The sequence below is a fragment of the Salmo trutta genome, chromosome 23 (genome assembly GCF_901001165.1).
Source record: "Salmo trutta chromosome 23, fSalTru1.1, whole genome shotgun sequence".
NCBI lineage: Eukaryota > Metazoa > Chordata > Actinopteri > Salmoniformes > Salmonidae > Salmo > Salmo trutta.
In genome coordinates this window covers 43,837,501-43,861,300 of record NC_042979.1, presented here as the reverse complement: position 1 = coordinate 43,861,300, position 23,800 = coordinate 43,837,501, and the positions used below count along the sequence as shown (strand labels likewise).

Below are 23,800 nucleotides of genomic sequence, written 5' to 3'. Positions count from 1 at the left end.
AAATGTAGTTCAGTAGCGAACGTTGAATCGAACTGAATGCATCCCAGTTACGCGCACGGATTTCTCCAAGTTAGGATTTGGATCTCAGTGTCTTCAGGACGGTTTCTAAAGGGAAATTATCCTCCATTTTAAATCACATATTTCAAAATTTGTTTAAAAAAAAATCACTAAAGGGACATTATTTAGTCATAGAGTAAACTATCATTCATATTTCCGTCAAATAGTTAGTACAGAATGGCCTACCTTGGTTGTGTACACCAGGATGAGCCCACGGCTGTCTTGTATGTTAAAGTCAATGTTAGAACGCCAACATCTGAACAGCAAGCTGCTTCACTAGAACAATCTGCTGTACATGCTATTCACACAACGATGACTGTTTCTAGTGTATCACTCCACGGCCCTCTACTTGAATAGAGATAATGTAGAACTAAGAAACACTGTACATGTTTACACTGAAGTACTGCTGCACTGGTATGGGTTGGCTCCGGGGTGAAGTTTCCCCTAGGTACAGCTCTAGGATCAACTTCCCCTCCATCAATCCTGACCTTAAGAATTAGTGGAGAAAAAAAATGCTAAACTGATCCTAGATCAGCATCTAGGGGCAACTTCACCCTACTCTGGTTCCCATGAGCCCTCAGTCTAGGCGTCACATGGTGCAAAAAAATACTGCTTGGTTTATACCTTCTGTCATTGGCTGAAAACAAGTTGAAGTTGAGTGTCGTTGAATAGAATTAAAATGGACATTTTATAGCACTGTAAGACCGTGTCATTTTTTTAATGGCTCCTACATAGCTGTATGTAGCGTTGTCTCGTAATGTTTTGCGGTTGTGTAGGAGAAAAAAACTGCCTGCATATCATGTTCCTGAGAAAATAATAAAATACATTCTCCATTATTTGTTTGTTCCTATGGTTTCCATGTCATATTGTATTGCTTGGATTTTGCTTGAAGGCTAAAAGTTGTCCTCAAGACAACTATATAAATAAATACAAATTGTAAGCCTCATGCTTTACCAACTGAGCCCTATCGGGCCACTAATTGTTGCTCCTTGATCAGGCCTGTCAATGAACACAATGAACTATACAGATTCCTGACTTATTTTTTTATTGTGTCTCAAATTCAGGCTCATTTCTACAAGGTTACAGCTTACTAAGAGATACCACTTGGAATGTTGGTCCCGGTCTGGTTGTCTAAACCAGATAATTACCATGATAAAACCAGACCTTGCTCGACATTGCGGTGCCAGATTGGTCCAGCAGTCGTCTGCTATCAGGGACAGAAACTATCGTACAAACCTTCCATTTATTCTGAGTCTGCTTCAAATGGTGAAACTTTGTAACATATTAATACCCGAGATATAACTTTTGTGGATTTAATAAGACGACTACAGTTTATTACTTAAGGGAAAAAAGTCTTACATTGTACAAATCTTGCATTGTCTTTCGTAGCCTATGATACCTATAGCAATTTCCCAGTACTGTACTAGTTACAGCCTAATCAAGGGCTTGATAAACGTTGATCAGTTAAATCAGTGAATCAGCTGTACTCCTATTGGAATAGATCAACTAAATGTAGAGGTTTGGGAAACACATACTTATATAAATATCACACCATAGAGCATTGTATTAGCCTAGCATTAGACAATACTCAGGTGTACAGGTGTCTGTTACCTGGGGTATGACTCCACCATGTCACCCTGCTGCCTGGCATCGTTGGTTAGTTCCCGTCACAAGAGGTCAGGTTAGGTTACACACACACCCCTGCAAAAAGACACCTGCTCATAAATAGCGGCTCATCAATAATTGCTGATCTGATGGAGGCACCGTGTGTAGCCTCGTGTGTACGGACCAGAATTGAGTTCAACAAGGCAAACAGTGTGTGAACGTAGGCCTGTTTGAACACGTCTCAGCTCCTGTAGAGCTCCGGCTAAAGAGGACCTACGATGGACATCTCGGTTCTGCCCAACAACAACCACCCGGAAAAGTTATTTCAGCTGGACGTGGGGATGCTGCCGGCCAGCCACGGGATGTTCCAGGTCGGGGCAGCTCTGTCGGGGCAGAGGCAGTGGAGTAACCAAGTCTATCAACAGGTAGGCCATCTGTCTCTGTCCTTTAAGTCTAGTAGACTTTCACTGTTAAAGGTAGGTACTCACATGATATCTAATGGAAGGCTTGTCTGCTTGGAGTGACTCGGTCATGTAGATTCAGTATGTATTTAAAGGTGTGAATACCTCTGGCTCAAACTTAAGTCTAACTATAAGGACAGCATTTAATTTCACAATCTTGCACTTATCCAAACAATTTAGGTGAATACTTCAAGCCAAACTCAGAAGTGCTTAAAATCTGTTTAACTAGGCTAATTGAAGACTCATTTAAAATGCTCATTGTCATGCCATCATTTCAATAAAGGAATATTTTATTGATAACTCGTTGCTGTAAGTAACAGTGTTCTAGTAAAATACACATGAAAGATAAGCCTATTTTATTTGTGTGTAAAACAAAGATATACTAAAATAAGAGGTCCAAGTTATTTTCGTGACTCACGCAACGACAGCTATTGACTTTTCAATGAATAGTAATGAATGGTCATAGTGAAAAGTCATTGCATCAGTGTTCCATCACCGTGCTTGCCAAACATCACAAAGAGTTTACACATAATAAACTGACATTCTTTTTGAGTTGCAGACAACTGTGAATTGATTGATTCAGTCTGGATTCGTTCTTTTTCAAATGTATATCCAACTCTCATCTTTGTTGTTTTTAAGTCAATTTGGCTCCATAATTAACCACAGCTTCTGGTTTCAGTAGAATCATGAGTCAACAAGAATGAGTCAGTCAGTCACTGGAGTTCAATGAGAATAACAAGTGAGCTTATCAGAACTGGTTAAGGTCACAGTTTCTCAGTCTGTCCATATCTCCTTTTCTGCATTTTACACAATTAATTGATGAATAAAAAGCTGTGATTCGTTTCATCATGATATAGCGCAAGTGTTCCATCATTTAATTGCTGCTCCAAACAAGGGAAGAAGGATCAATCCGGTGCCTGTTTTTGTGCTGAACACACAGACATGTAGGAATATTGGGACTTTGAATCACCTGTGTATATGCATTATGGATGCATTATAGGCCATGTATGAATACATGAATAGCCTTTACTAAAGAATACTGTCATAAGGAGCCATGATATGTTATAACTGACAAAGCATAAAGCATCCACTCTGGGAGTGGGAACATTATTTCAGTCTGCTTGTTGCATCTCACAAGGCTGGCCAAGTGAGACTTTGTTAGGTGTGATAGAAAGGCACAACAAATGCATTATGCACAGCTGGTTTATAGGAAGTAATAACAAAAGGGTGTGTATCCCTGTGTTTCCCCTAGTAACATCCCAAAATGGACAGGGAAAAACACTGTTACCACAGTCAAAATAATATATAAAGACAATTCCCTTTTTCTCCTTTTTCCCCTCTCTCTCTCCATCCCTACTCTCCCCCAGAGGGAACGTAGGACTGTGAGTGACAATAGGCCTTCCTCGTCCCCCGAGGGCAGCCCTGTGGTGTTTGTGGACAGATACCTGGAGAAGCACATCACATCACACACCTTGAATTCCAAGATCAAGAGGAACCCTCTGTACACAGACATAAGGACTATAGACATGGGGGAGAACCAGAAGTCCAAACCCTCCTGGACCATCCAGGAGTTTGACAGACACTCAATCCACTCCAACCTGGCAGGCTATCTAAAGGTAAATTGAAGACTTTAAAGGCAGGCAGGCAGGAAGGCAGAAACACAGACAGACAGACAGACAGACAGACAGACAGACAGACAGGCAGACAGACAGACAGACAGACAGACAGAAACACAGACAGGCAGACAGACAGACAGACAGACAGGCAGACAGACAGACAGACAGAAACACAGACAGGCAGACAGACAGACAGACAGAAACACAGGCAGGCAGACAGGCAGACAGACAGAAACACAGACAGGCAGACAGACAGACAGACAGACAGGCAGGCAGGCAGGCAGGCAGGCAGGCAGGCAGGCAGGCAGGCAGGCAGGCAGGCAGGCAGGCAGGCAGGCAGGCAGGCAGGCAGGCAGGCAGGCAGGCAGGCAGGCAGGCAGGCAGGGGCAGGCAGGCAGGCAGGCAGGCAGGCAGGCAGGCAGGCAGGCAGGCCGGCAGGCAGGCAGGCAGGCAGGCAGGCAGCAGGCAGGCAGGCAGGCAGGCAGGCAGGCAGGCAGGCAGGCAGGCAGGCAGGCAGGCAGGCAGGCAGGCAGGCAGGCAGGCAGGCAGGCAGGCAGCAGGCAGGCAGGCAGGCAGGCAGGCAGGCAGGCAGGCAGGCAGGCAGGCAGGCAGGCAGGCAGGCAGGCAGGCAGGCAGGCAGGCAGGCAGGCAGGCCGAGGCAGGCAGGCAGGCAGGCAGGCAGGCAGGCAGGCAGGCAGGCAGGCCGGCAATGCAGGCAGGCAGGCGCAGGCAGGGCAGGGCAGGCAGGCAGGCACGGCAGGCAGGCAGGCAGGCAGGCAGGCAGGCAGGCAGGCAGGCAGGCAGGCAGGCAGGCAGGCAGGCAGGCAGGCAGGCAGGCAGGCAGGCAGGAGGCAGGCAGGCAGGCAGGAGGCAGGCAGGCAGGCAGGCAGGCAGGCAGGCAGGAGGCAGGCAGGCAGGCAGGCAGGCAGGCAGGCAGGCAGGCAGGCAGGCAGGGCAGGCAGCAGGCAGGCAGGCAGGCAGGCAGGCAGGCAGGCAGGCAGGCAAGGGCAGGCAGGCAGGCAGGCAGGCAGGGCAGGCAGGCAGGCAGGCGCAGGCAGGCAGGCAGGCAGAGGCAGGCAGGCAGGCAGCAGGCAGGCAGGGAGGCAGGCAGGCAAGGCAGGCAGGCAGGCAGGCAGGCAGGCAGGCAGGCAGCAAGCAGGCAGGCAGGCAGGCAGGCAGCAGGCAGGCAGGAGGCAGGAAGGCAGGCAGGCAGGCAGGCAGGCAGGCAGGCAGGCAGGCAGGCAGGCAGGCAGGCAGGCAGGCAGGCAGGCAGGCAGGCAGGCAGGCAGGCAGGCAGGCAGGCAGGCAGGCAGGCAGGCAGGCAGGCAGGCAGGCAGGCAGGCAGGCAGGCAGGCAGGCAGGCAGGCAGGCAGGCAGGCAGGCAGGCAGGCAGGCAGGCAGGCAGGCAGGCAGGCAGGCAGGCAGGCAGGCAGGCAGGCAGGCAGGCAGGCAGGCAGGCAGGCAGGCAGGCAGGCAGGCAGGCAGGCAGGCAGGCAGGCAGGCAGGCAGGCAGGCAGGCAGGCAGGCAGGCAGGCAGACAGACAGACAGACAGACAGACAGACAGACAGACAGACAGACAGACAGACAGACAGACAGACAGACAGACAGACAGGGTTTAGATTTGCAATAACGTCAGCAATAGTAGATCAGTTCCAGGAAATAGAGCATGTTTTGGATATACAGACTTTGTCACTGTCACACAAAGTCACATATGCCAAGTAAAATAAGTTAAGATATCGCAAATTTGGCAGTGATGTCTCCTTCTCTTAGACCTGAAGTAACTGTCTCCTGTACCATAGAGGCTGATAATGGTAGGCTACATGGCAGTTGACCTTAGAATAAGGAGAGCTGGAGGTGACAGCATGGGATCAAGTCCATGCAGACACTATTAAATGCTACATATACACATCCACAGTCCAAACCTACACACCACTAGTGCCTGGCAAACTTCACAGCACCAATTGTTATCCCTTTGATGTTTGCTCTCAGCGGTAGCTGATTATCTGCGAATTTGTATCCTTGAGCAAACTACCACAGAAAGCACCATCGTAACTCCATCAGGCAGCTAATGTTTCACCTGACCAAACCAATCAGCCAAGTGACAGCTGATACACCGTCCTCAAAGTCCCCAACCAAGGCACTGTGGGACACGTCAGGGACTATGACTGTCACCCAAACCAATGCTGCACAGGCTAGCCGAAATCAAATTAAAAACTCTCAACGGGCACCGCCAACATCGCCAGCAGGGAGTCAGCACTGCAATGAAGATGACAAGTGTAACAGCATCCAATTATTTCCCTGTGAAAAAGAATACAAAGCTGTCCTTTTTATTACTGAATCACAGAGCAGTGAGGGATATGTTCTCTTTATTACTGAATCACAGAGCAGTGAGGGATATGTTCTCTTTATTACTGAATCACAGAGCAGTGAGGGATATGTTCTTTTTATTACTGAATCACAAAACAGTGAGGGATATGTTCTCTTTATTACTGAATCACAGAGCAGTGAGGGATATGTTCTCTTTATTACTGAATCACAGAGCAGTGAGGGATATGTTCTCTTTATTACTGAATCACAAAACAGTGAGGGATATGTTCTCTTTATTACTGAATCACAGAGCAGTGAGGGATATGTTCTCTTTATTACTGAATCACAGAGCAGTGAGGGATATGTTCTCTTTATTACTGAATCACAAAACAGTGAGGGATATGTTCTCTTTATTACTGAATCACAGAGCAGTGAAGGATATGTTCTCTTTATTACTGAATCACAGAGCAGTGATCAATAAGTCAGACTTGTCTCTTTCCCGTCTCCATAATGAAATCAGAAATCCGGAATGTGCCGATGGTTTGATAGAAATCTGGTAAGTGCTGACGCACAGAACAGTGCAAACTGGCTCTAACCAGAATAGAAAGAGGAGTGGGAGACCCCGGTGCACAACTGAGCAAGAGGACAAGTACATTAGAGTGTCTAGTTTGAGAAACAGACGCCTCACAAGTCCTCAACTGGCAGCTTCATTAAATAGTACACGCAAAACACCAGTCTCAACGTCAACAGTGAAGAGGTGACTCCGGGATGCTGGCCTTCTAGGCAGAGTTGCAAAGAAAAAGCCATATCTCAGACTGGCCAATAAAAATAAAATATTAAGATGGGCCAAAGAACACAGACACTGGACAGAGGAACTCTGCCTAGAAGGCCAGCATCCCGGAGTCGCCTCTTCACTGTTGACATTGAGACTGGTGTTTTGTGGGTACTATTTAATGAAGCTGCCAGCTGAGGACTTGTGAGGTGTCTGTTTCTCAAACTAGACACTCTAATGTACTTGTCCTCTTGCTCAGTTGTGCACCAGGGCCTCACTCGTCTTTCTATTCTGGTTAGAGCCAGTTTGCGCTGTTCTGTGAAGGGAGTAGTACACAGCGTTGTACCAGATCTTCAGTTTCTTGGAAATTTCTCGCATGGAATAGCCTTCATTTCTCAGAACAAGAATAGACTGACGAGTATCAGAAGAAATTCTTGGTTTCTGGCCATTTGGAGCCTGTAATCGAACCCACAAATGCTGATGCTCCAGATACTCAACTAGTCTAAATAAGGACAGTTTTATTGCTTCTTTAATCAGAACAACAGTTTTCAGCTGTGCTAACATAATTGCAAAAGGGTTTTCTAATGATCAATTAGCCTTTTAAAATGATAAACTTGGATTAGCTAACACAACGTGCCATTGGAACACAGGAGTGATGGTTGCTGATAATGAGCCTCTGTACGCCTACGTAGATATTCCATTAAAAATCAGCCGATTCCAGCTACAATAGTCATTTACAACATTAACAACGTCTACACTGTATTTCTGATCAATTTGATGTTGTTTTATTGGACAAAAAATGTGCTTTTCTTTAAAAAACAAGGACATTTCTAAGTGACCTTTGAACGGTAGTGTATGTACATTTCTCCATTACTACAAATGTACAGTATAACATTTACAATATTATTGTACATTTTACACTGTAAATTTGTAGCAATTGAGCAATGTACATATGTATAATGCACAATGTCTAGTTTGATGTACTGTTTTATTTATGATGTAGGCTATTGTTTTACTATTATTACAATAAAATCTACTGATTATTACTCATGTATAAATGTATAATGTATAAAGTACTTTTTATTTAGAACTTACATTGAAATACATGTATTTTACTTTATAGTCTGTTACAAGACATCTCTTTTCCTAACACTTTCCTTGAAGTGGATATGCTTACATGCAACAGTCATAATCATTACATCTAATGTGACATAAACCATTATAACTGCTTATAACAGCCGACTCCAGCTCATGATAACTAACATGTCGTGAAGCTATATGTAGCTTTATCCATTGTCATTGAAAAATGTGTCATAACCTGTCGTCACATGTTATTACATACCTATAATGACAGCGTCGCGATGTTGTTGTTACACTTTCAAATGCTCCCTTTTGTTTCAGGAAGAAGAAAAAGGACCACAGGATCTAGATTTTTGGTTGGAGGATCTCTACACACCTGGTTACGACTCCTTGTTAAAGAAGAAAGAAGCGGAGATTAAAAGGAACAGACTTTGCAAAATACTGACCGTCGTCATTCTGTCAGTGTGCGTCATCATTATCATCATCACAGTGCCAATTGTAGTCACCAGAAATCTAAAGAAACCGTGACTGATTTGTAGAATCATGCCAAGGTGGGTGAAATTCTTTCAAAAGGTTTAGGATGTCTCATCATTCACTATAACATGTACAGTAGGCTGTATGTGTTAGAAACACGCTGCGTATTTGGGACTATTGTGGCATATTGTTCATACTCTCACATTTATGAAAGACATGAGAGAAGACGCTTGAGCTGTCACGATTCACAAGTGCTTATTTAAGCAATAAGGAACGAGGGGGTGTGGTATATGGCCAATATACCACAGCTAAGGGCTGTTCTTACGCACAACGCAACACGGAGTACCTGGATACAGCCCTTAGCAGTGGTATATTGGTCATATACCACAAACCCCTGAAGTGCCTTATCGCTATTATAAACTGGTTACCAACGTAATTAGAGCAGTAAAAATAAAAATGTTGTCATACCCGTGGTATACGGTCTGATATACCATGGCTTTCAGCCAAACAGAATTCAGGGCTCAAACCACCCAGTTTATAATGTCTTAAATAAGATGACTAGGTAAAAATGGGGAAGCTGAGCATTTCACACCTGATTAACTAATGGATCATGATTAGTTGCTTATTTGAGTCAGGTGTTTGATCACACAGTCCTGTGCTCCGTAATCACAAAGTGTATCAGAGTAGGAGTGCTGATCTAGGATCAGGTCCCTCCTGTCCATATAATCTCAGTCATTATAATCAAAAGGGAAATCTGACCCTATATCAGGACAACTCTGACTGAGACTCTTGTGAGTAGGGGCCCTGAAGGTTAGAGATTGTATGAGGTTGGTGCATGTGCGTGGGTCTGAGTATAGGCACTTGAATGACACTGAACATCATTGTTGCAGGTGTGTGGCCCCATTTCTGTTTAAAAGGGGTATAAGACCGCATTGAGATTCTCTCTTTGATTACAGGGCTGGTGCTCAGAGTTAGTCATCTGTCAAGGTGCAGCGTACCCTACACCAGCACCAGAATCAATTGGTGGTGCAGCGTAGCCTACTCCAGCACCAGAATCAATTGATGGTGCAGTGTAGCCTACTCCAGCACCAGAATCAATTGGTGGTGCAGCGTAGCCTACTCCAGCACCAGAATCAATTGGTGGTGCAGTGTAGCCTACTCCAGCACCAGAATCAATTGGTGGTGCAGCGTAGCCTACACCAGCACCAGAATCAATTGGTGGTGCAGCGTAGCCTACCCCAGCACCAGAATCAATTGGTGGTGCAGCGTAGCCTACACCAGCACCAGAATCAATTGGTGGTGCAGCGTAGCCTACTCCAGCACCAGAATCAATTGGTGGTGCAGCGTAGCCTACTCCAGCACCAGAATCAATTGGTGGTGCAGCGTAGCCTACACCAGCACCAGAATCAATTGGTGGTGCAGCGTAGCCTACACCAGCACCAGAATCAATTGGTGGTGCAGCGTAGCCTACTCCAGCACCAGAATCAATTGGTGGTGCAGCGGTCTAAGGCACTGCATTCTCAGTGCAAGAGGTGTCACTATAGAACCTGGTTCAAATCCAGGCTGTATCACATCCGGCTGTGATTGGGAGTCCCATTGGGCGGAGCACAATTGGCCCAGCGTCGTCTGGGTTTGGCTGGAGTAGGTTGTCATTGTAAATAAGAATTTGCTCTTAAAATAAACATAAAAATCTATTGAATAAATACCAGCAGCTGGAGGTCAGACATAGGTGGCCTTCCAAATGGTACCCTATTTCCTATATAGAGCCATATGGGCCCTGGTCAAAAGTAGTGCACTAACCCTATGGGCCCTGATTAAAAGTAGTGCACTATGTAGGGAATAGGGGACCATTTGGGACGTGTCCTTTGTTTTGAGTGTGCTGTTCTTATCAGGTATATCTACCACATCAATTTGGTGTTCAATGTTACCTATCATTTCACAACATAACTTATGTCTTTTAAAAAATACAAAATAAAGTCAACATTCATTTTTACACAAGGATTGTTCATTGTATTGTTTTGTTGCAATTTTCACACATTTCCATACTGCAGTCACCTACAGTTTGCTCACTTTCAGTTTGACAAACTCCTGCCACTGTACGCATATAGTACGAAACCACGAGAGGGCGCCACAACACAGTGGGCTCAAATCCCATAGAGAACATTCTAATGCTGTGAAAATATATCATTATGGAAATGTTGGTTCTATTTACTGTTTTGGCTACTAGGCTAGGCTACTTGCTGTTTCTATATCTAGGCTTTTACACATGAAAGAGTACGCTCCCAATCAGCAATGATAAGATCAATTGCAGTAGTGCCATAAATCAGTTGGACGGTTCAGTCAAGATGAAAATAAATATTATAGGCGACAGTCCATGCGCCACAGGTTACACCTGTATTTGACATGTTATTAAATAAGTAGTTGATGAGATGTAGGGTTTATGTGGTGATGTTGGCTCACTTTTCCAATACGGGTCTCATTCGGACGTCACGCAGCGAAGAGGAACAGATCAGTCTGTCTCTCCGCCCTCTGTCTGCCTGCCCAACAGGAAGACCCTCTCCGGTTACTTCTTTCACCAGTCAATATGCATAGCCTTCTACTGATTGTCTGTGGCTGAAACGCAGAGAAATTAGAGAAGAGGGACGGAGGATATGAAAAGTTATTTACCCTGACGTCAAGCTGTAAACAAAATGGCGAGTCAAGGGGCGGATAAACTAGCTTTAGGTAGCATATACTTAGCGACAGTGTGCACAAACTAAACTGTATTCGCGACGTTTCAAGACTGAGGAGAACAGCGGTAACAAATCAACTTGAGTTGCCTGAAATTAGTGGAGTTAACTTTTTTTGGAGGGGGGTGGAAATGATTGCGCATGGAGGAACAATGTAGCCTATCCACTGGGAAGTAATGAAGAGTTGTGGTTACAAACGTTGCTTTTCATTCGGACTGCACTGCAACTTCTGCCGTCGCCCTGGACATTACAAATAAAGAGGCTTTTACCAGCGACCTACTGTAGCTACTCAGTAACATGACAGTCTACCGATACTAATAGATCATCTACGGATAAATGGCTTGTTGGATACATTTTAAGGATGTTATCCATGGAGGTGGGGATACACTCTTACCTTCAGGTACCACCACTCATCTAATGCCGTTAGCAGATGAGTGATAACCATTTATGGAAACTGCTCGGTGTAAAACAGCTATATCAAGTGAGCACTACTCGGGAGGATATATTTAGTTTATACCATATTTAAACTCTTTTTTTTTTAATTCAATCATGGCCGTTAGGTCTAGAAGACCGTGGATGGGCGTAATTGTAGGGGTCTTTCTGGGATTTACAGCGGCGTCTTGGCTAATTGTCCCCAGGGTAGTGGAAATCAGTGGGAAAAGAAAGAAGTCGATCTGCTCATACTACAGTAATGCCGCTGGCATCGGTAAAGTGGCCGAAATCATTGGAAGCACCGCAAGTAATCCGTTACGCAAAGACCCGGAGAATAACCTGTCCAGCCAAGAGGCCAGTGAAGAGGAGGACGAGAACGTTTACAAGACTGGTAACGGTAGTGGAGATGGCGGAGGACCTATTTCCAAACCTAGACATTTTCTCTATGTCGGCGTCATGACAGCCAAAAAGTACCTTGATTCCCGCGCCGTGGCTGCACACAGGACGTGGACCAGTTCCATTCCCGGGAAGGTTGAGTTCTTCTCCAGCCAGGGCTCTGAAACAGTCCCACTGCCCATTCCTGTCCCCGTGGTGTCGTTGACAGGTGTAGATGATTCATACCCGCCACAGAAGAAGTCATTTATGATGTTGAAGTACATGCACGACCATTACCTGGATAAATACGAGTGGTTCATGAGGGCAGATGATGATGTCTACATTAGAGGTGAATTCCCTTTAATGAAATAGTTTGTCTTTGTCTTTTAAAATGTCTAGGGTTGGTTACATACATTCTTGGTAGTCTTTTGAAGTTCATTGACAGTTATCTGTTTGACTCCTATTCCAACTAGATAGTAGCAAGTTAGCAACAGCTGGCGAAATCAACATTCATATGTCAACTATTCCAAACATTTTTCAAGAGCACTTGAACAGCTTCCCTCCAGGCATTGAGATCCATTTGTGTAAGAGTATCCTCTCCGTATTGGGTATTGCTACTGTACAACGTTGCACTGGTGAAGCGTCATTGTTGGAGAGTCTTGGTTCCAGAAAGCCAACCACACTGGGCTCAGACGGCTGCTCATCATCTAGTTTCAGTTGTCAACTAACGTAAATTCAACGTAAAATCAACAACAAAAATGTCACCATGTCATTGTATTTAGGTTAATAAAATAAAATACGAATGTTGATTCAAATCCAATGTATTTTCCACGTTGATTCAACATCGTCACATTGATGTTTTGGTTGAAATTACGTGGATACAACGTTGATTCAACCCGTTTTTGCCCAGTGCGATGCCAGTTCATTAACCCCAACCCACAACCTCTGTAGCAACATATATACAACATTGTACTTCATACCAATTTCACACAGTAAGCATATTACTTATTGGTTTGTAAATGTAACCAACAGCCTTAGTATGTACTTTAGAGACAAACAACGACCCACTGCGCACCCACTGGTTAGATCAACAGAATTTGTCAACATACTGTGACATGGAATCAACATTGAAAATAAACTGGATTTGGAAAAAGTCATCAACCCAATACTGTTTTCATCTAATTTCAACCAGAGTTGTAAATATTGAAATTAGGGAAAAACTTAAACTTAAATACATTTACTTAACCTGATACATTGACTTAACCTGATTAACAGATTGCTACATCAATCTGATTTCAACATAATCATCAGAGCTATGTATACGTCGAAGGTTTTGAGATTCACACAATCACTACCCGAAACAATGATTGATTCACGTCCAAGATCATTGACGTTTCGAGATTCACACAATCACTACCCGAAACAATGATTGATTCACGTCCAAGATCATTGACGTTTCGAGATTCACACAATCATTACCTGAAAACAATGATTGAGCGCAGTTACATAGTCAGGTTAATATAATAGTTACATGCTATGTAAAAAATAATGCTTTGTAAGAATAATGATTTCCTAATAATCATGTTCACATGCTACCGCAATGACCATGTTATTTTTGCGAAGACTATTTGATTCTGAGTTTGGACATATATATTTTGTATGTGAAAACTGTTTATAAGATGATTATTTTCAGTTTTTCCAAACTCATTCCACTCACACATAAGAGGGACGCTGGCACTACCCGGTGCTGGCACATGCGCTGATGAAATACACCGCTGGAACGCCGATTAAACTGTTTACATGTCCTAATAGTTTGAAAGATTGCTCAGAAAACCAGGTGTTTTTAAATCAGCGTATGCTTACTTCGATTATGACCTTATGCCGATTAAGATAAACAGAGTAAAGTGTTTACATGACTGATGTCATACTCGGCCTTCTGCTATAATCGGTTTAATATCGAATTATTTGTGTGCACGTAAACGTACTCAATGATAATGTATATGAATCAGTCATTGTTTTCAGGTAATGATTGTGTGAATCTCAAGACCTTAATGATCATGTCAGGTCGCAGTTGTATATGAGAACTTGTTCTCAACTGGCTTACCTGGTTAAATAAAGAATGAAATAATAATTTAAAAAATGGACGTGAATCAATCGTTGTTTTCAGGTAACGATTGTGTGAATCTCAAGACCTCAATGATCATGGATGTGAATCATTGAGTATGTTTACATACACACTAATCATTTGATATTATACTGTTTATGGCACAAGGCAGATTATGCAATAGTCATGTGAATACCTTACTCTGATTATCTTAATCGGCATGAGGTCATAATCGAAGTAAGCATACGCTAATTAAAACACCTAGTTTTCTCAGCAATCTTTAGAACGATTAGGACATGTAAACAGTTTAATTGGCGTTCCAGTGTTTTAATCAGCGGGTACCCCAAAATATGCAATTTAGAAATAGTTTTCACATACAAACTTTATATGTCCGAAATCAGAATTAAATAGTCTTCGCAAAAATAACATGGTCACTGTGGTAGCGCGTTTATTTTGACTGGCGATTTTCAGTAGCCTGATTTCAGATGTCTATGTAAACAGGATTATTAGGGAAATCATTCTTGCAAAGCATGTAAACATTTTAAACAAACTATTATATTAACCTGACTATCCACAATGCATGTAACCGTGCTCATTGTAGCCATGTTGAGTGGGTGCCATCCATGATGATGGTGGTGGTGTGGAAGCTCATGTCACTCCACTAGTGTATATTAACTTCCCACTGGGCACACCACCGGTTGAATCAACGGTATTTCCATGTCATTTCAACGAGATTATGTTGAACCAACTTAGAATAGATGTTGAGATGATGTCTGTGGCCAGTGGGTTTTGTGTCGAAACAATGAAGAGGAAGAATGCTGTTTGCTGTAGAGTGTGGGTTGATAGTAAGGGCAGAGAGATGAAGCCATGTCATGTTGTGTATTTGTAAGTGGGTTATGCAATAGCTTAATGGATGGTGTTAATGTACCATTATACCATAACAAACAAAAGTGAACTTCTAAAGTCTTGCAGGTAAGTATATTATCCTGCCTACTACCTACTACTAGCTTTATATTAGCCTGCCTACTACCTTTTACTAGCTTTATATTAGCCTGCCTACTACCTTTTACTAGCTTTATATTAGCCTGCCTACTGGCTACTACTAGCTTTATATTAGCCTGCCTACTGCCTACTACTAGCTTTATATTAGCCTGCCTACTGGCTACTACTAGCTTTATATTAGCCTGCCTACTGCCTACTACTAGCTTTATATTAGCCTGTCTACTGGCTACTACTAGCTTTATATTAGCCTGCCTACTGCCTACTACTAGCTTTATATTAGCCTGCCTACTACTAGCTTTATATTAGCCTGCCTACTACTAGCTTCATATTAGCCTGCCTACTGGCTACTACTAGCTTTATATTAGCCTGCCTACTACTAGCTTTATATTAGCCTGCCTACTGCCTACTACTAGCTTTATATTAGCCTGCCTACTACTAGCTTTATATTAGCCTGCCTACTGGCTACTACTAGCTTTATATTAGCCTGCCTACTACCTATTACTAGCTTTATATTAGCCTGCCTACTACTAGCTTTATATTAGCCTGCCTACTGCCTACTACTAGCTTTATATTAGCCTGTCTACTACTAGCTTTATATTAGCCTGCCTACTACTAGCTTTATATTAGCCTGCCTACTACTAGCTTTATATTAGCCTGCCTACTACTAGCTTTATATTAGCCTGCCTACTACCTTTTACTAGCTTTATATTAGCCTGGCTACTGGCTACTACTAGCTTTATATTAGAGTGCCTACTACCTTTTACTAGCTTTATATTAGCCTGCCTACTACCTATTACTAGCTTTATATTAGTCTGCCTACTACCTATTACTAGCTTTATATTAGCCTGGCTACTGGCTACTACTAGCTTTATATTATCCTGCCTACTACCTACTACTAGCTTTATATTAGCCTGCCTACTACTAGCTTTATATTAGCCTGCCTACTGGCTACTACTAGCTTTATATTAGCCTGCCTACTGCCTACTACTAGCTTTATATTAGCCTGCCTACTACTAGCTTTATATTAGCCTGCCTACTACTAGCTTTATATTAGCCTGCCTACTACCTTTTACTAGCTTTATATTAGCCTGTCTACTGGCTACTACTAGCTTCATATTAGCCTGCCTACTGGCTACTACTAGCTTTATATTAGCCTGCCTACTGCCTACTACTAGCTTTATATTAGCCTGCCTACTACTAGCTTTATATTAGCCTGCCTACTACCTTTTACTAGCTTTATATTAGCCTGCCTACTACCTTTTACTAGCTTTATATTAGCCTGCTTACTGGCTACTACAAGCTTTATATTAGCCTGCCTACTGCCTACTACTAGCTTTATATTAGCCTGCCTACTACTAGCTTTATATTAGCCTGCCTACTACCTTTTACTAGCTTTATATTAGCCTGCCTACTGGCTACTACTAGCTTTATATTAGCCTGCCTACTACTAGCTTTATATTAGCCTGCCTACTACCTTTTACTAGCTTTATATTAGCCTGCCTACTGGCTACTACTAGCTTTATATTAGCCTGCCTACTACTAGCTTTATATTAGCCTGCCTACTACCTTTTACTAGCTTTATATTATCCTGCCTACTGGCTACTACTAGCTTTATATTAGCCTGCCTACTGCCTATTACTAGCTTTATATTAGCCTGCCTACTACTAGCTTTATATTAGCCTGCCTACTACTAGCTTTATATTAGCCTGCCTACTGCCTACTACTAGCTTTATATTAGCCTGCCTACAACTAGCTTTATATTAGCCTGCCTACTACTAGCTTTATATTAGCCTGCCTACTACCTTTTACTAGCTTTATATTAGCCTGCCTACTACCTTTTACTAGCTTTATATTAGCCTGTCTACTGTCTACTACTAGCTTTATATTAGAGTGCCTACTACCCTTTACTAGCTTTATATTCTCCTGGCTACTGGCTACTACTAGCTTTATATTAGCCTGCCTACTACCTTTTACTAGCTTTATATTAGCCTGCCTACTACCTATTACTAGCTTTATATTAGCCTGCCTACTACCTATTACTAGCTTTATATTAGCCTGCCTACTACCTATTACTAGCTTTATATTAGCCTGTCTACTGGCTATTACTAGCTTTATATTAGCCTGTCTACTGGCTACTACTTGCTTTATATTAGCCTGCCTACTACTAGCTTTATATTAGCCTGCCTACTACCTTTTACTAGCTTTATATTAGCCTGCCTACTACCTATTACTACCTTTATGTTAGCCTGCCTACTGGCTACTACTAGCTTTATATTAGCCTGCCTACTACTAGCTTTATATTAGCCTGCCTACTACCTTTTACTAGCTTTATATTAGTCTGCCTACTGCCTATTACTAGCTTTATATTAGCCTGCCTACTGGCTACTACTAGCTTTATATTAGCCTGCCTACTGCTTATTACTAGCTTTATATTAGCCTGCCTACTACTAGCTTTATATTAGCCTGCCTACTACCTTTTACTAGCTTTATATTAGCCTGCCTACTACTAGCTTTATATTAGCCTGCCTACTACTTTTTTCCTACTACTAGCTTTATATGAGCCTGCCTACTGCCTACTACTAGCTTTATATTAGCCTGCCTACTGGCTACTACTAGCTTTATATTAGCCTGGCTACTGGCTACTACTAGCTTTATATTAGCCTGCCTACTGGCTATTACTAGCTTTATATTACCCTGTCTACTACCTATTACTAGCTTTATATTAGCCTGTCTACTGGCTATTACTAGCTTTATATTAGCCTGTCTACTGGCTACTACTAGCTTTATATTAGCCTGCCTACTGGCTACTACTAGCTTTATATTAGCCTGCCTACTACCTATTACTAGCTTTATATTAGCCTGCCTACTACCTATTACTAGCTTTATATTAGCCTGTCTACTGGCTATTACTAGCTTTATATTAGCCTGTCTACTGGCTACTACTAGCTTTATATTAGCCTGCCTACTACCTATTACTAGCTTTATATTAGCCTGCCTACTACCTATTACTAGCTTTATATTAGCCTGCCTACTACTAGCTTTATATTAGCCTGCCTACTACCTACTACTAGCTTTATATTAGCCTGCCTACTACTAGCTTTATATTAGCCTGCCTACTACCTACTACTAGCTTTATATTAGCTTGCCTACTACCTACTGCCTAGATATTTTCTTTGATACTCATTGTATCTCACACAATGCCTCTCTCCCATCCATCCATCCATCCACACAGGCGAAAAGCTCGAGTCATTCCTGCGCTCTCTGAATAGCAGCCAGCCCCTGTACCTTGGTCAGACGGGCCTGGGCACAGCCGAGGAGCTGGGAAAGCTGGCCCTGGAGCCCGGGGAGAACTTCTGCATGGGGGGCCCGGGCATGATCTTCAGCAGAGAGGTGCTGAGGAGGATGGTGCCCCACATCGGGACCTGTCTCAGGGAGATGTACACCACCCACGAGGATGTGGAGGTGGGCCGCTGCGTGCGCCGCTTCGGGGGTACCCAGTGCGTCTGGTCCTATGAGGTAAGAGACAATTTGATGTTTTGTCTGGTGAAGGGAGGGAGGCCTGGTGTTTTGTTGTGTTTCACGGAGATGCATTGTACACTCTCGATGTGATGGGTTTTGTCTTAAGTTTTCAATTGACTTGCTTTTAGTGCCCTAGTGTTTTATGGTATTGCCTTTTACTGGCAAAAGCCTCCAGAGAATTGGCTCTTACACAGTCATGAATGGCAGTCTATCTGAAGGAGACCAGAGAATGAGCTCTTAGACAGTCATGGATGGCAGTCTTTCTGAAGGACACCATTTGTATGAGAAGTGTGTGTGTGCGTGCGTGCGTGCGTGTCTCTGTCTGTCTGTCTGTCTGTCTGTCTGTCTGTCTGTCTGTCTGTCTGTCTGTCTGTCTGTCTGTCTGTCTGTCTGTCTGTCTGTCTGTGAGCACACGTGCATGTTTTTGTATGCCCGGGGTGTGTTTCCTTTGGCAACCACCTTGGCCTGAAGCATCATGTGTCAGTGGTCGTCAGAATGTCCTTTCTTTTCCCAGGAATTGGGAATCTCTCTAATGGCAAATCCATTCCCTCCAAATATGTTATCTCCTGTGGGGCTGAGCAGAAAGAGTTGGCCTCATGACAAATGGATGTAGTGAGAGATCTGTCTGCTCTCGATTGCTTTGTGGTGAAATAGTGTACTCTACATGCCACCGCTGTTGAAGACGATTTGTAAATTTTTACAGTGAATCGGCCCATACATATTTATTATGGTGTTATTTGATAGATTATGTTGACATATGTTTTAGTTGACAGTGTTATGCTAACAAACTACATTTCAGCGTAAAGGGGTCATTTTTCCTGTGTAGTACATTCCACTATAAGAATTTGGACACATTTTCTTGATTTGGAGAAAATTGACCTGAAGCGTAATATTATACTTTAGACTCCGGAGCCAATAGCGGCTACACTTGCTACTTCAACGGCTAGTGTAGCAGGTTTCATTTACTCCAATCGGAGCGCATCACTTGCAGCTCACGCTATGCAAAAAAATGACACATCATGTAGGTCTGTGATGTGACCTGTTCTAAACACATTACCTCTGGTCAAAGTCATTTCTGTTGCCATTTGTGGTTGTCACCAATTTCACCAGCACCATAGATGAGATTGGAAATAAATGGATGGCTGCAGACTGTGAAGCTTGTTGAATGGATTAACTATAAAATGCCACATATTCTGAGACCGAATGGTTTACTGAAATAGTTCATCAAGATTAAATTGGATTTGCAGGAGACTGCTATATTTTCCTTTATTGCACAAAGTCTTGCCACACAGAAAATCACTGTCTTTTGTCACACAGAAAATCACTGTCTTTTGTCACACAGAATTACTAATAGATTTCAACCTCTCCCCTTTAGGTATTTTTATCATGATTTGAAAGCATTAATATTGAACTACTACAGTGCAGTCAGAAAGTATTCACACCCCTTGAAGGTTTCCACATTTTGTTGCGTTACATGGATGAGCAGCTGCACACAAGCCTAAGATCACCATGCGAAATGCCAAGCGTCGGCTGGAGTGGTGTAAAGCTCACTGCTATTGGAGCAGTGGGATCGCGTTCTCTGGAGGGATGAATCACGCTTACACCATCTGGCCGTCCGACGGAAGAATCTGGGTTTGCATAGTGCCAGGAGAACACCAGGACTGCCAGGAGAACTGTAAAGTTTGGTGGAGGTCTGGGACTGTTTTTCATGGTTCTGGCTCGGCCCCGTGAAGGGAAATCTTAACGCTACAGCATACAATGACATTCTAGACGATTCAGTGCTTCCAACTTTGTGGCAACAGTTGGGGAAGGCCCTTTCCTGTTTTAGCATGATAATGCCCCCGTGAACAAAGCGAGGTCCATACAGAAATGATTTGTTGAGGTCGATGTGGAAAAACTTGGCTGGCCTGCACAAATCCCTGACCTCAACCCCATCAAACACTTTTGGGATGAATCGCCTAATCGCCCAACATCAGTGCCCGACCTCACTAATGCTCTTGTGGCTGAATGGAAGCAAGTCCCCACAGCAATGTTCCAACATCGAGTGGAAAGCCTTTCCAGAAGAGTGGAGGCTGTTATAGCAGGAAAGGGGGGACCAACTCTATATTAATACCCATGATTTTGGAATGAGATGTTCATCGAGCAAGTGTCCACATACCTTTGGTAATGTAGTGTATCTGTAATGTCCCTCAGTCGAGCACTGAATTTCAAACACAGATTCAACCACAAAGAACAGGGAGGTTTTCCAATGCCTCGCAAAGAAGGGTACCTATTGGTAGATGGGTAAAAATAAAAAAATCAGACATTGAATTTCCCTTTGAGCATGGTGAAGTTATTAATTACACGTTGGCTGGTGTATCAATACATCCAGTTACTACAAAGATACAGGCGTCCTTCCTACCTCAGTTGCCGGAGAGCAAAGAAACCGCTCAGGGATTTCACCATGAGGCCAATGGTGACTTTAAAACACTTACAGAGTTTAATGGCTGTGATAGGAGAAAACTGAGGATGGATCAACAACATTGTAGTTACTCCACAATACTAACCGAAATGACAGAGTGAAAAGAAGGAAGCCTGTACAGAATAAAAATATTTCAAAACATGCATCCTGTTTGCAATAAGGCACTAAAGTAAAACTGCAAAAAACATCCTGAATACAAAGTGTTATGTTTGGGTGCTGCAAATCCAACACAACACATCGGTGAGTACCAATTTTCTTATTTTTAAGCATGGTGGTGGCTGCATCATGTTATGAGTATGCTTGTCATCAGCAAGGACTAGGGAGTTTTTTAGGATAAAAAGAAACAGAATAGAGCTAAGCACAGGCAAAATCCTAGAGGAAAACCTGGTTCAGTCTACTTTCCAGCAGACACTGGGATACAAATTCACCATTCAGCAGGACAATAACTGAAAACACAAGGCCAAATATACACTGGAATTACTTACAAAGACGACCTTGAATATTCCTGGGTGGCCTAGTTACAGTTTTGACTTAAATCAGCTTGTAAATCTATAGCAAGACTTGAAAATGGTTGCCTGGCAATGATCAACAACCAACTTGACAGAGATTGAACAATTTTAAGAATATTGTACAATCCAGGTTTGCAAAGCTCATAGAGACTTACTCAGAAATACTCACAGCTGTAATTGCTGCCGATGGTGATTCTAATATATATTGACGAAGGGGTGTGAATAGAATACTTATGTAAATTATATATTTCTGTATTCATTTTCAATAAATTTGCTAACATTTCTAAAAACATGTTTTCACTTTGTCATTATGAGTTATTGTGTGTAGATGGGTGAGATTTTTCATTTTAATTTAATACATTTTGTTTTCAGGCTGTAACACAACAAAATGTGGAATAAGTCAAAGATTATGAATACTATAATCAAAGATTATAGGCACTGTATATGGCTAGTATGTCTTTGAATACAATTCAAGGCTTGTGTTTCAGCCTTCTTTCCCAAGTCCTGTTATGCCATGGGGGTTAACTCTGAGTACATGCCTCACGGTTGTTGTCAATCCAAATAAGAGCCTTAACCAGAGCTAAACAGAACAGCCCATTGTTAATACAGTACCTGCAATCAGGGGTATGAACCATTGAATAGAACCATTATTTGTTTTGTTCCATTCTACTGCTAAATAAAGTTCTGAACTGGTTCGAACCCCAGAAAAGTACTGGTTTACAGTGGCAAGAAAAAGTATGTGAACCCTTTGGAATTACCTGGACTTCTGTATAAATTGGTCATATAATTTGATCTGATCTTCATCTAAGTCACAACAATAGACACACTGTCTGCTTAAACTAATAACTCACAAATAATTATACATTATACAATTATACATGTTCATGTCTTTATTGAACACACCGTGTAAACATTCACAGTGCAGGGTGGAAAAAGTATATGAACCCTTGGATTTAATAGCTAGTTGACCGTCCTTTGGCAGCAATAACCTCAACCAAACGTTTTCTGTAGTTGCGGATCAGACCTGCACAACAGTCCTCTTTACAAAACTGTTTCAGTTCAGCAATATTCTTGAGGTAATGCCACAGCATCTCAATCGGGTTGAGGTCAGGACTCTGAATGAACCACTCCAAAAGGTGTATTTTCTTCTGTTGAAGCATTTCTGTTGTTGATTTACTTCTGTGCTTTGGGTCGTTGTCCTGTTGCATCACCCAACTTCTGTTGAGCTTCAATTGGTGGACAGATAGCCTAACATTCTCCTGCAAAATGTCTTGATAAACTTGGGAATTAATTTTTCTGTCGATGATAGCAAGCTGTCCAGGCCCTGAGGCAGCAAAGCAGCCCCAAACCATGATTCTCCCTCCACCATACATTACAGTTGGGATTAGGTTTTGATGTTGGTGTGCTTGTGCTGTGCCTTTTTCAACTTTAGTTTAATCTGTCCACAGAATATTTTGCCAGAAGCGCTGCGGAACATCCAGGTGCTCTTTTGCTAACTTCAGACGTGCAGCAATGTTTTTTTTTGGACAGCAGTGGCTTCTTCCATGGTGTCCTCCCATGAACACCTTTCTTGTTTAGTGTTTTACGTATCGTAGACTCATCAACAGAGATGTTAGCATGTTCCAGAGATTTCTGTAAGTCTTTAGTTGACACTAGGATTCTTCTTAACCTCATTGAGCATTCTGCACTGTGCTCTTGCAGTCAACTTTACAGGACAGCCACTCCTAGGGAAAGTAGCAACAGGACTGAACTTTCTCCATTTATAGACAATTTGTCTTACCGTGGACTGATGAACATCTAGGCTTTTAGACATACTTTTGTAACCCTTTCCAGCTTTATGCAAGTCAACAATTCTTAATCTTAGGTCTTCTGAGATCTCTTTGTTCGAGGCATGGTTCGCATCAGGCAATGCTTCTTGTGAATAGCAAACTCAAATTTTGTGAGTGTTTTTTATAGGGCAAGGCAGCTCTAACCAACATCTCCATTCTCGTCTCATTGATTGGACTCCAGGTTAGCTGAATCCTGACTCCAATTAGCTTTGGGAAAAGTCATTAGCCTAGGGGTTCACATACTTTTTCCAACCTACACTGTGAATGTTTAAATTATGTATTCAATATAGACAAGAAAAATACAATAATTTGTGTGTTATTAGTTTAAGCAGCTTGCTATGGAGCAGGCAAGCTATAGTTCAGCTAGTTGTTCACATGCTTGATGGAAAGACAAGTGTCAGAGAGGGTGTAGGAGTGTTGGGCATCTTGTGATGACATATATTATCTGAATTAGACCCACAGAGTTA

The 23,800-nt window shown here is 42.7% G+C and overlaps 2 protein-coding genes across 2 annotated transcripts in view; both read left to right on the top strand.

Moving 5' to 3' along the window:
- Positions 1–1,914: 1,914 nt before the first annotated feature.
- On the top strand, positions 1,915–8,498 carry minar2 (membrane integral NOTCH2 associated receptor 2). Its single transcript, XM_029709880.1, has 3 exons — positions 1,915–2,087; positions 3,491–3,739; positions 8,221–8,498. Exons 1-3 carry the CDS (start codon positions 1,941–1,943, stop codon positions 8,425–8,427), a joined length of 603 nt encoding a protein of 200 aa, XP_029565740.1. The 5' UTR covers positions 1,915–1,940; the 3' UTR covers positions 8,428–8,498.
- A 2,324-nt stretch (positions 8,499–10,822) lies between these two features.
- The window catches only part of chsy3 (chondroitin sulfate synthase 3), a 173,389-nt gene continuing 160,411 nt past the window's right edge, over positions 10,823–23,800 (top strand). Inside the window, exons 1-2 of the mRNA XM_029710472.1 lie at positions 10,823–12,258; positions 18,248–18,531. Coding sequence (XP_029566332.1) covers positions 11,652–12,258; positions 18,248–18,531 — 891 coding nt within the window. The 5' untranslated portion in view covers positions 10,823–11,651. The remainder of the gene's footprint in view (positions 12,259–18,247; positions 18,532–23,800) is intronic.